Source organism: Giraffa tippelskirchi, chromosome 13, assembly GCF_054371585.1.
Source record: "Giraffa tippelskirchi isolate mGirTip1 chromosome 13, T2T-mGirTip1v1.2.pri, whole genome shotgun sequence".
Lineage (NCBI taxonomy): Eukaryota > Metazoa > Chordata > Mammalia > Artiodactyla > Giraffidae > Giraffa > Giraffa tippelskirchi.
In genome coordinates, this window is record NC_137287.1 from 69,138,935 (window position 1) to 69,151,427 (window position 12,493).

Sequence of the window (12,493 nt, forward strand, 5' to 3'; positions counted from 1 at the left end):
ATTAATTTGGCTGCACCAAGTCTTAGTTGCGGCACGCGGGATCTTTGATCTTCACTGTGACACGTGAACTCTTAGTTGCGTGGCACGTGGGAGCTAGTTCCTGACCAGCGGTCGAACCCAGGTCCCGTACATTGGGAGCGGAGTCTTAACCACTGCACCCCCAGGGAAGTTCCCTATCTTGCCCTTTCAAGGGGGATTTTCCATCTGGAGGGGAAGTGGTCAAAAGTCAGCCCAACTTTTGTTGGTGATGACGAGGGACCGGTTGGGCTCATAAAGGTAACAGAAAGCTCACCGTCTGTCTGCTGGGGCTCCTTTGTAAATCCTTAAAAGGCTTCCCATCTGTTCCCCCGACTCCCCAAGGGGGCCGTGAGAGCTGGGAGACCGGTTCTGTTGGGACAGGCATGCAGGGATGAGGAATGCGGTGCTCCATCAGCTCTGCACCAGCGTTGCTGAGGCCAAGCGAGTAGGCGGACACTTAGGAGGCACCTCCATGCCCACTGGCACACCGCACATGGCCATGGCTCATGGAGGCTCCGTCCTGGGGAAGGAGAGGAGGTGGAAGGAGGGGCCACCGTGCTGTATGCACTCCAGGCACACAGGGCAGCAAGAGGGCTCTGCCGTGCAAAGCCAGCCTGGGCTGTGGCAAACCTTCCATTTGTCCCTTCTAGGAAGGAGGACTGAACAGCCCCTTCAGGGGTGTGTGGGTGTGTAAGTGTGTGTGGGTGTGAGTGTGAGGGGTGTGTGTGAGAGTGTTGTGCCACAACACTCTCTACTCTCTACATGAAGCCTGTTCCACAGAACTGCATTGTTGTAAAAAGGAAGTAGCATCTCCTTCTGATTACACCTTGCTGACCCTGTGAGTGCTACTGCGGATCCTTTGGGGGTCACTTTGGGTTTTTTTGGCCGTGCCACTTAGCATGTGGGATCTTAGTTCCCTGACCAGGAATTGAACTCTCGAACCCTGCATTGGAAGCTCAGAGTCTTAACCACTGGACCACCAAGGAAGTCCCTTGGGGGCATCCTTAAAGCAAACTTGCTCAAATCAGGTCCTTCCCAGATGGACTTAGGAACTATAAGAGGATGATTTAAGTTTGACTCAGGGAGCAAAAAATTATGGCAGTGGCAAAACTGTTTAGGAAGAATTTCTCTCTGCTGCCTTTTTTTGGTTCTTCTCCCAAAGAATATTAGCATCATGCCTGATTTCCTCACTAAAGGAGATGTGTGCAGAGGGCCTGCTGCTTTTAGTCAGGAAATTCCAAGGGACTCAGGAGAGTACCCAATCCTTATTAGCTTTCTCCTGGTGATTGGCCGAATCTCTGCCCAGAACCAAGTAGGTCGTCTTGGGATATATCTGCCCACAAGGAATAGTCACATGAGTACCCTGTGTTGGGGCCTGGAGATCTAAGTTATTAATATTTTTTCTACTATAAAATTGTAAGAACTTCCCTGATGGTCCAGTGGTTAGGACCCTGTGCATCCATTGCAGGGGGCATGGGTTCGATACCTGGTTGGGGAACTAAGATCCTGCATGCACCGCAGTGAGGGAAAAAATATATATATATAGATATTCACTATATAGATTTTAAAATACAAGAAGTAGTAATATAAAAGATATAAAACTCATAGAATATCACCAGCTAGAGTTTACTGTTAATACTTTGTCATGTGTACATCTATCTTTTCTCTGTGTAAACCTGTGTGATTAAAGAAGATACACATGGACTTCCCTGGTGGTCTAGTGGTTAAGAGTCCATGCTCCAATGCAGGGGGCATGAGTTCGATACCTGGTCAGGGAACTAAGATCCCACATGCCGCATGGTGTGGCCAATAAATAAATAAGATACACAGACAGACAGGTAGCTTCCTTAATATGACATCATGCTTTACCTACCACCCTGCGATCTCCTTTCTTACAGCACCAAACTTCTAGAATGTAACTTCTCCAGACTGTACTATAACACTGCATGCACGTTCCCTAACTTATTTAAACCCAATTCCCCCCTTTTTGCCCTTTAGAGAGCCAATATCATTTTTTAAGGTTTTTTTTTTTCCACAATGAGGGAATGGGCATTTTCTGTGTTGGGATGGGCTTTGCAGCTTTGACTGCCTCTTCCTGGCATCTCAGGGACTTCGCTGCTCTCTTCTCCTAGGAACTCCCCAGGTTTCCGGTGGGAAGACTCTCGGCGCCGTGGAGTGCTCGGGGCCGCCCAGCCAGCCCGCGCCTGCCAGCGCCTCTGCGGTCCACGCGAGCCTGCTCGACATGAGGCGGAGCGTGGCCGAGCTCAGGCTCCAGCTGCGGCAGATGCGACAGCTCCAGGTACAGCCTGCGTTCCCCGTGGACGGTGTCCTCTGACACAGGTTCCTCCTCCTGTCCGCCACCTCCCGCACCCCTGGCCCCACAGCATCTTCCTGGTGGCGTTCTCTGCAGCATCCTTTCGTAGGGATAACTGAGGGCCAGGATGTAGGCGCCGTGACACCCTCTCACACACATCATCTTGATCTAGAGCCTTCTGCTGCAACGACAGTCTGTAGCCACTTCTTTAAGCTGCGCATGCTTCTTACACATGAAAAACCATTAAGCATCTGTTGTTGTTGTTTTTTCCTTTTTTTTGAGGAGAGCTGGAAGCAGAGGAGCCCTGTGGTGGAGCGTTCCCACAGCCAGTTAAGCCTTCCTGCTTCCTAGGGTTTGGCTTTTGCGCTTCTCCCATGAGCACGGGCAGAGGTGCTGCTGGCAGCTCAGGGGTTTTGCAAGGAAAAAAACACCTTTGTATTTAGAACTAGGAGTTCAAGCAAGAGGGTGAATTCATAAGGAAAAGGAGCCATCATGGATGATTTGAGAAAAACATCTGCGTTGTTATTTGGATAGCATGTCTTCTGTAATACTTCCCTTACCCTTTCCCATTCTTAGGAATATATGAACTACACGGGAGTCAAAGGGCAGGGAAAAATGACCCTTCCTGTCACCAGGCATGGTGAATAAATCCCATAAATCTGACTTGGCGTGGTTGGTCCAGGGTAATAAGGAACTGGGAAGGTGTATCTTTATGAGATCAGGTGTCTGCTCCGAGGATCAGCCTCACCCCTCCCTGCCCCTGGTGGCAGGCTGGTGACTGAGGATGTAGTGCTGGCTTAGACGATGCCCAGACATCCTCCTCGACTTCAAGGAAGCTCGTAGCCCAAACGTTAGGAAAAGGCAGACACGTCCAGGAGCAGGGAGTAGCCACAGGTGAGGCATTCTCAGGAACATGCAAGCTCCTGTGCGGTGATTCCAGTAAGGAAGGGGCACTCCAAACCCCAGCTGCTCTCACACTTCAGCTTGCCATGCGTGAGCCCTCCACTTCCCACTACCTGAGTAAAGCTAAGACAGTGATGTCCCCTTGTCCTCTACCTCTGGGAGAATTAACAGAAGGGAAGGTAGCTTGAGAGCCTGCCCTGAGCCCTATCACAGATCACACTACTCAGGCTCGGGTCTCCAAAGGCTAGTCCGGTGGCATCCCAAACCCCTCGGACCTCCCATGGAAGTTCACTTCAGTCCTCCCTGAATCATGTTGCTGGGGAAGTTCCCCATCCTTTGCATTCACTTTTCCTTGCTTTGCTGTTTTTAAGACACTTTGCAGTGAAATGAAGTGTACAGGGTGGGACAATTCAGTGCCCACAGTGAACAGGCAGTAACTAAGCAAGTGAGTGGATGAGGGGCAGTGGCGAGTTAGCACCTCTAAAGGACAGTCGCCACTCCACTCCAGGAAGCTCTTAACCTGGTAAAATGAGAGTCCATAGTTTCTAGATGTTTCAGTATCTCAAGAGAATCTGGAAATAGAGGGTTTTGTTTTGTTGGTATTTATTTGGCCGCACCAAGTCTTGGGCTTCCCAGGTAAAGGACCCACCTGCCAATGCAGGACACCTAAGAGATGCGGATTCTATCCCTCCATTGGGAAGATCCCTTGAAGAAGGAAATGGCAACCCACTCCAGTATTCTTGCCTGGAGAATCCCATGGACAGAGGCTCCTGCCTGGCTATAGTCCATGGGGTCGCAAAGAGTCAGACACGACTTAAGTGACTGAGCATGTAGCATGCATGTCTTAGTTTGGCACGTGGGATCTAGTTCCGCAATCAGGGATCGGACCCAGACCCCCTACACTGGGAGCTTGGAGTCTTAGCTGCTGGACCAAACCGAAGTCACAGGACACATAGATGTTTTATATAAAATATCTAAGTTCATTGTAAAAATGTTGGAAGGTAATTTAAAAATCGATTATTTCATAATCTGCAGGCCAGAGGGCACATGTGCAGGCCAGCAAGTGTCTGTGAGCTCCTGGGTTCTTTGCTGGTGGTTAAGGAGGTTCAGCCTCCAGATTGCACTGCATCTGCCTTTTACTGCTACCTGCTGGTCAAATTGGAAATTGTGCGCTCCTAGTCTCAAGAGTCAGACACAACTTAGTGACTAAACATTTGGACCCTCACAAGGGAAAAAAGTCCTAAATGTGTTGTTTGCAAGGTAGTTCCTACTGCTTTCGAAAGTGAGCGTTTGTTGGTGTTGGGTCAGAGAAGGAACTGCCATGAACTGTGGCAAATCTGATACCCGGGAGCTGTGATGTATGGGGTGGAGGCATCACCCTGCTGGTGGATGGCAGTGTTTGGTCCTCTGGTGCGGGCGGGGGGGGGGGGGGCGGAGAGGGACCTCCCACAACTTGCCACTCCTTGTAACCCTTGAATTGAGGAGGCTCAGCTGCAGAATCATAGCTTCTCAAACAAAGAGGTGCTACAGTCACTTCCGGGTCGTTATCTTAATTACACAGGTTCCTTAATTGCCCCCGAGCTGCTCAGCTTTCCTGGCTTTCGGAGTAAAGAACATGGAGCAGGTGTGCTCTTTTCTTTTTTTTTTTTTTATAAAAAATAGATATTTATTTGGCCACACTGGGTCTTAGTTGCATCACGTGGGATCCTTTGTCGCAGTGCACGGACTCGCTAGTTGTGACGCAGGCTCAGTACTTGCAGCCAGTGGGCTTAGTTGCCCCACAGCATGTGGGATCTTAGTTCCCTGACCAGGGATCGAACCAGCATGCACTGCATTGCAAGGCAGATTCTTAACCACTGAACCACCAGGGAAGTCCCCAGGTGTGCTCCTGAGCTGAGATGCTGGTGCAGTTCTAAAGCGCAGACACTCAGGGAAAGAGAAGCATTTTAATTCCTAACCTGGATGCTCTTGTTTCTGCCTCAGTCTTTGCATCCTCTGTGCCTCCATCAGCTTTCAGGCGAGTCTGTTTGAGACCAAACCAGTTTAGAATAACTCAGCCATCTTAGCACCAATTCCCCCTTAGCACATGTATTATACACCAAAAGGGAAGTGCAAGACCACAGTGATTATAAGCCCAATAAATGGAGCTATCATTAGAGAGCGCCAAAACTCCGGAACAGTCTCAAAAGAACAAAAATTGAATTAGAAATTCAAATATTCTTTGAACTGTGTTATAAAATAGTGAAAACGAATGAAATCTTTTTTGTGCTTGGCAGCCGGCTCCAGTAATTAGATAATTAAATCAATGGGAAAATCCTAGACTGTCAGGCATAGCCTGTGTGAGCATTTCATTTGCAAAATTGATGGATTATTCTCAAAAGTAGAAATTCGATGCAGACACCGTGGGGTGTGTAGATTTAAATATGGCAAAAAGAATGTCAAGGGAGGTGAAAGAGCCTGAGATGATGATGAAGAAAACCACGGGAACTTTGCTCCCGTTTCCTGCTCTCCAGGCTAATGTGAATTTTCAGTCTAAGAGAACGGTTCTTAATTCTGGCTACCCATGAGAATCACCTGAGGCCTTGCAGAAAAATACGATACTTGAGCACCACTGCCAGAGTCTGACTTCATTGGTTGTGGACCAAAGACCAGACATTGGTGACTCTAGAATGTTCCAGGGTGAGACATACTGCTCTCAGACATTATGAATTCTTAGTCCATTGAGATGCCACATGGAAATTGACATCTCAATCAGCTGTCACGAGGAGTGAAGCAGAAATACCCTGTACGCATAAACAACACACTTGGTGATTTCAAAGCCCTAACTCTAAACAATGTACCTCCTTCCCAGAGACTAATCAGACATGTTCTCTACTTACTCATAACTGATAAGAGCTACGTGGACCTTTTATATTGTGATGGCCCCATCCTAGGTAAGAGCCGCACCTGCAGTTAGCTGAAAACAGAAAGCAGCAGGGGAAGGCCTGCTGCTGCTGCTGCTAAGTCGCTCCAGTCGTATCTGACTCTGTGCGACGCCATAGATGGCAGCCCACTAGGTTCCTCTGTCCCTGGGATTCTCCAGGCAAGAACACTGGAGTGGGTTGCCATTTCCTTCTCCAATACATGAAAGTGAAAAGTGAAAATGAAGTCGCTCAGTCATCCCCGACTCTTAGCGACCCCATGGAATACAGCCTACCAGGCTCCTCCGTCCATGGGATTTTCCAGGCAAGAGTACTGGAGTGGGTTGCCATTGCCTTCTCTGAGGGGAAGGCCTAGCTCCTAACAAATGTGCCCTTCAAAAGGTGATCATCTTTGTCTATTACCCTTCCTGGTATGATTTAGGAAAAAAGTGATGAGCTACATCATTGTCCCAAAATGCCACAATCCTTAGGTTTTACCCAGGTCATCAAGTACCCACAGGAGTGACTGCTATTCTGCCCCTCTTTATGGGCTAAGGGGAGAGAGATGTTTCTGGAAGAGAGGGTTCAAGTTCTGTGAATTTGCTTGGCTTAACCTTGAGATGGATACATCTTTCTCCAGTTGCCACAGTTTTCTTCATCTCCTCCTCCTGCTTCTTGATAAATTAAAAATTGGATTATTCTGAACTCAGTGTTCCATTTTTAAGACTACTGAGAATTGACCGTGTCTTCCCAAGAGAGAGAGGAGGTAAAACATCAACATAAAAAAGAAACACAGCAGGACACACAGCCCTTGTACTTGAAGTGATATAATTCAGTACCGTTATCGTAAGGTGTCTTTTTATAAGATAGTGCCTCATAGGAATGTGCCAGGGTGTCTCATTTATCTTCTGACATTCAAAACAACGGTCATGGGAATGTATGTCCCTGAGAAAAGCATGCAGGATGTTGGCCCATACTGAGCAGACCTATTTCTCCCCACCAGGCAGAAATAATAAATGGAACTAGCACAGGAGATGACAGTCAGGCCACCGTGCAATGTATCAAGCCCTCGATATGCCTGCACTGGCTAAGATGGGGCATATCTCCCAGATATAATGTGCTTGGTGAGCAGGCATCCTATACCTGCTTGCCTGCAGCCGGGGGAGCTAACTAGGGAAAAACTCCTGGTCAGGAGTCATTCTGGGGTCTGGCTGTCATGAAACTTCCTGATGCGTTGTACAGCCCCTGTTTACTGTCACTGCCAGACAGCAAAATCAGTTCAATTAAACCACACTGTTGGCAAGCCAGATAGTCTTAGATTTTACCTAAGAACTCATGATGAGTATGTGAGGCACATGTCCATTTTGAGGTGAGGGGAATTTGGTTTAGGCAGTTTCCTACCTTCTCAGGGAAGCTGATAGAAATAATTTATTTCATCCAGTTAAAATTTTTAAAATATTTATGTATTTGTTTGGCTACATCGGGTCTTAGTTGAGGCATGTGGGATCTAGTTTGCTGAGCAGGGATCAAACCTGGGTCCCCTACATTGGGAGTGTGGAGTCTTAGCCACTGGACCACCAGGGAAGTCCCGTGGTCCAGTTTGTTTTTATTTTTGAGCAGTTTTATAAAAACATCAAGCCACGGCATTTACAACCAACTGAAATTTCTAGAGATGTAGGGATAACTACAGCTGTTCTTGCCCTTCTACTGTTGACAACCGGAACACCGAAAAATAAATGCACGAAATAACTGTATTCAGCATCGGACAACAGACAGCACAGGAGTGTGACCCTTGGGAGAATGAAAGGAAAGGAGACGAAACCTCTGACTTCCTCAGCTTTCTGTCTGTTGACACTTCTTAGATCACAGCGCAGAGAGAGAGAAACCAAACCGAGCGCTGACCACGTGACCAGTTAAGGGCAAGGAGCTGATGCAGCTAGGATTTGGGGAGCCAAGTACCAAATGAGAGGAAACTCTGTGGAGAAAGAATTACGTCAATCTGTGGATCCATCATCGACTAATAGGCCAAGCACGAGTGTTGTGAAAGAGCACTGATCCAGGCACAAAGTAGGAGGCTGTAGGCCAGAAAATTCCCAGAGCTCACACAGTTCTGGGAGATGTTTATGTCTTGACCAGCAAGCACAGAGAGGTTTTATTAATCACCTGGGGCATTCGGTAGTGATCAGAGAAAGCCCACGCTTCAGTCTTTTTTTTTTTTCCTTCAGTGTTTAGTTCATACATTTTTATTTGTAGGTACCACATTTTAGTTGCAGCATGTGGGATCTAGTTCTCTGACCAGGGCTCAAACCCGGCCCCCGCCCCCGGCATTGGGAAATGTATGTAACAAATCCTTAACAAAATATTAGCAATTGAATCCAGCAATATATAAAAAGGATAATACATTATCCTGGATTTTATCCCAGGAGTTCAAGATGGTTTTAATATGGGGGAAAAAAAAATAATTCAATGTATTTGACCTTTTAGCAGAATAAAGAAGACAATCATATCATTTCAGTAAATGCAGAAAAAACATATAACAAAATTCAATACCGATGATAAAAACACTCAGCACTCTTGGAGTAGAAGCAAACTTCCTTAACCTGATAAAGGATGTCTGAAAATCCTACAGAAAATGTTATAGTTAGTGGTGAAACATGACCATATTCTCCATAAAATTGAGACCACGGCCAAAGAAGCCTCCTCTCACTTCTCTTTAATTCCGTACTGAATGTCCTAGCAAGTGCAGTAAGGCTGGAAAAAGAAAGGCGAAAGCATATGGATGGAAACGTTAAAAGTATAATTGGCATTTCTCACAAATCACTTCACAATAATGACTGTGTAATATCAAATCAAAAAAAGATGTTTCCAGAAATAAGTGAATGTAAGCAAGATCAGAATCAAGTCAATACGTAAAAACATTAAAATGTTAGTACACACAACGTACTAAATCCATACAATAGAAAAGCACTAAGCATGAAAAAGAATGAAGCCCTGAAATTCCAAACAGCATGGCTGGATCTCAAAACAATATACTGAAGGAAAGAAGCCAGGTACACAAAACTTCACAGTGTACAGTTCCGTGAACGTGATATTCTAGAACAGGAAGAACCAATCTAAGGGACAAAATGCAGGTAGGTGGTTTCCTTGAGCTGGGGGTCGGGAAATTGAGAGCAGAGTATTGAGAAGGATTTTTTTGGGTGAGAACAAATGTTGTCTCCCTTTTTAGTGGTGCTTTCGTCAGTGTATACATTTGTCAAAACATCTGACCTGTGCACTATTAAACTGGGTATGTTTTATAGCTTGTAAACCATATCTTTTTTAAAAAATTTATTTGGCTGCACCAGGTCTTAGCTGCAGCATGCAGGATCTTTAGTTGCAGCACGTGGTATCTAGTTCCCTGACCAGGGACTGAACCCGGGTCCCCTGCCTTGGGAGTGTGGAGTCTTAAGCCACTGGACCACCAGGGAAGTCCTAAACTATATCTTAATAGAGTCCTTTTAAATTGAAATTTAGAATCCCTGCTAAGGAAAACTAAATGTAATGATTTGAAGTGCTGGTAGCTGATTTATCCGGAGAAGGCGATGGCACCCCACTCCAGTACTCTTGCCTGGAAAATCCCATGGACGGAGGAGCCTGGTAGGCTACAGTCCATGGGGTCGCTAAGAGTCGGACACGACTGAGCAACTTCACTTTTACTTTTCCCTTTCATGCACTGGAGGAGGAAATTGCAACCCACTCCACTATTCTTGCCTGGAGAATCCCAGGGATGGCGGAGCCTGGTGGGCTGCCGGAGCCTGGTGGGCTGCCGTCTATGGGGTCGCATAGAGTCGGACATGACTGAAGCGACTTAGCAGCAGCAGCAGCTGATTTATCTGAAGCATTTAGAGAGATGCTGACACACATCCTGCCTTCAGCACTGTTTTTGTGTGTGTGTGTGTGTGTGTGTGTGCAACTTCTATCTTTATTTTTTTTAATTAGTTTATTTATCTGTTTTTTAACTTTACAATATTGTATTTGTTTTGCCATACATTGCCATGAATCCACCATGGGTGTAAATGTTTTCCTCTTCCAGAACCCCCCTCCCACCTCCCTCCCCATCCCATCCCTCTGGGTCATCCCAGTGAACTAGCCACGAGCGCCCTGTATCATGCATCGAACCTGGACTGGTGATTCGTTTCACATATGATAATTTACATGCTTCAATGCCATTCTCCCATATCATCCCGCCCTCACCCTCTGTTTTTTTTTTTTTAATTTTTATTGGAGTACAGTTGCTTTACAATGTTGTGTTAGTTTCTGCTGTACAGCAAAGTGAGTCAGCTACACGCATACATCTGTCCCCTCGTTTTTGGACTGCCTTCTGATTTAGGTCCCCACAGAGCATTGAGGGTTCCCTGTGCTGAGGTTCCCGTTAGCTGTCTATTTTATACAGAGTGGTAGTCAGCACTAGCACTGCTTTCTGCACACACTAGGAGCCAGTCCTAGAGACAGTGGTAAGAACTCCAGACAGGGAGGGTCGGGGGCCCAGGGAAGTAGAAAGAGAACCTAAGAGTGTCTTTATTCCTTTGTGATTTTACTTTCTGTTGCCCGTGCACCAGCCAGAGTGCTGTGGGAAATGCAGTGTTTCGCCTCCCTCTCTCTGGGTTAAGGCACTCTTTCTGGGCGGGACGATCATACAGCCTGGAACTCAAGGCCTGTCTCTCCCTGCCTCCACTTTGAGGGAATAAATTGAGTGTAATCTGACTCTGTTAGCAGCTGAGTAACTTGAATATCATATGCAGTTGTGTTCCTCTGATATGTCTATAGGTTTTCAGAGTGTGCGCTCAGTTGCTCGGTCGTGTCCAACTCTTTGCGACCCCATGGACTGTTGCCTGCTAGGCTCCTCTGTCTGTGGGATTTTCTGGGCAAGAATACTGGAGTGGGTTGCCATTTCCTATTCCAGGGGATCTTCCCAACCCAGGGATCGAACCTGCGTGTCCTGCATTGGCAGGCGGATTCTTTACCACTGAACCACCCAGGAAATCTTGGCATTTGAGGTTGATTAAATCTGAAGATGTGGAACTGTGAATATGGAGGGCAGGCTAGAAAGTTATACTTGGATTGTTGTTTAAAATATGTATTTATCTGGCTGCGCTGGGTCTTAGTTGTGGCATGTGAGGTCTTTAGTTCTGGCATACGAACTCTTAGTTGCAGCATGAAGGATCTAGTTCCCTGACCAGGGATCGAACCCAGACCCCTGCATTGGGAGCATGGCGTCCTAGCCACTGGACAACCAGGGAAGTCCCTATACCTGGATTTTTGTGCAGAGGGTAGGCACTCCCACCCCTGTGTTGTTCAAGGGTCAACTGTATTGTCATTCAAGCATTGAATATGTGTTGGGTTCACATGCTGTGTGCCAGAAGCTGCTTATGTGCAGGAATACAGCAGACACTGCTGTCTAGTGCTGTCTAGTAGACGGTGATTGGAAAATTACTGGGTTGAATTTGACTCTGAACAAGTCACTTCACTTCTCAGGGCTTCGCTTCTCCCATCTTTGGAATTTCAATTTTAAGGATTTTAAATATTCTAGCAGTAATTTCTGGCTTCATAGCCACTGTCAATATCCACTGATGATTGGACCATAATTTTATTGGAGCTTGTCTGTGAGATTTGGGCAGAAGGGTTAGGGAGAGCTGTGTCACTCAGCTCATGGCACAGTGATGTCATCTATCCATCACAGTGTTCTTAGACCACAGTGCTGAGACTGTGGTGGCACATTAGAGTCATCTGAGGTGGTTTTTTTTTAATACATTTATATCTTCCATTTCTTATTTATTTGGCTGCACCAGGTCTTAGCTGCAGCATGTGGGATCTTTAGTTGGGGCATGCAAACTCTTAGCTGTTGGCATGTGGGATTGAGTTCCCTGACCAGGGATTGAACCTGGGACCCCTGCATTGGGAGCACAGTGTCTTAGCTACTGGACCACCAGGGAAGTCCTTGAGGGGTTTTTAAAAATTCCCAGTGCCCAAGCTGCATCTCAGACCAGTTAAATCCAAATCTCTCAGGGATGGACCTAGGCATCGGTCACTTTTAGACACATTTAATCATCTTCTTATTTGTCTCTTATGTACCCATTACCACTCACCCTCAACCCCAAAAGGAAATAGGTCTATAGGATTTGACACATGGCCTTGAATTTGAGTGTGCCGTTTTGGTAACAGCTGGTTTACTATGTCTGTTTCACAACTGTAGTCAGAGCAAGTCTGGGCATTAGAACTGAGCTCAAGACATAGCTGAGCCATGGGTCACCTCGCATTTCTACCATCCAGCAAGAATTGTGGATTTTCCATTGTCTGTGGTTACAACTCAGTTCACACA

General features: G+C 46.5%; 1 protein-coding gene and 1 non-coding gene across 2 annotated transcripts in view; one reads left to right on the top strand and one right to left on the bottom strand.

The window, feature by feature from the left end:
- KIAA1217 (KIAA1217 ortholog) overlaps positions 1 to 12,493 on the top strand; it is a 357,946-nt gene that overhangs the window by 307,629 nt on the left and 37,824 nt on the right. Inside the window, 1 exon segment of the mRNA XM_081556782.1 lies at positions 2,151 to 2,317. Coding sequence (XP_081412908.1) covers positions 2,151 to 2,317 — 167 coding nt within the window.
- TRNAG-CCC (transfer RNA glycine (anticodon CCC)) lies at positions 12,035 to 12,107 on the bottom strand. Its single transcript has one exon. It is a non-coding gene; the product is annotated as a tRNA-Gly (tRNA).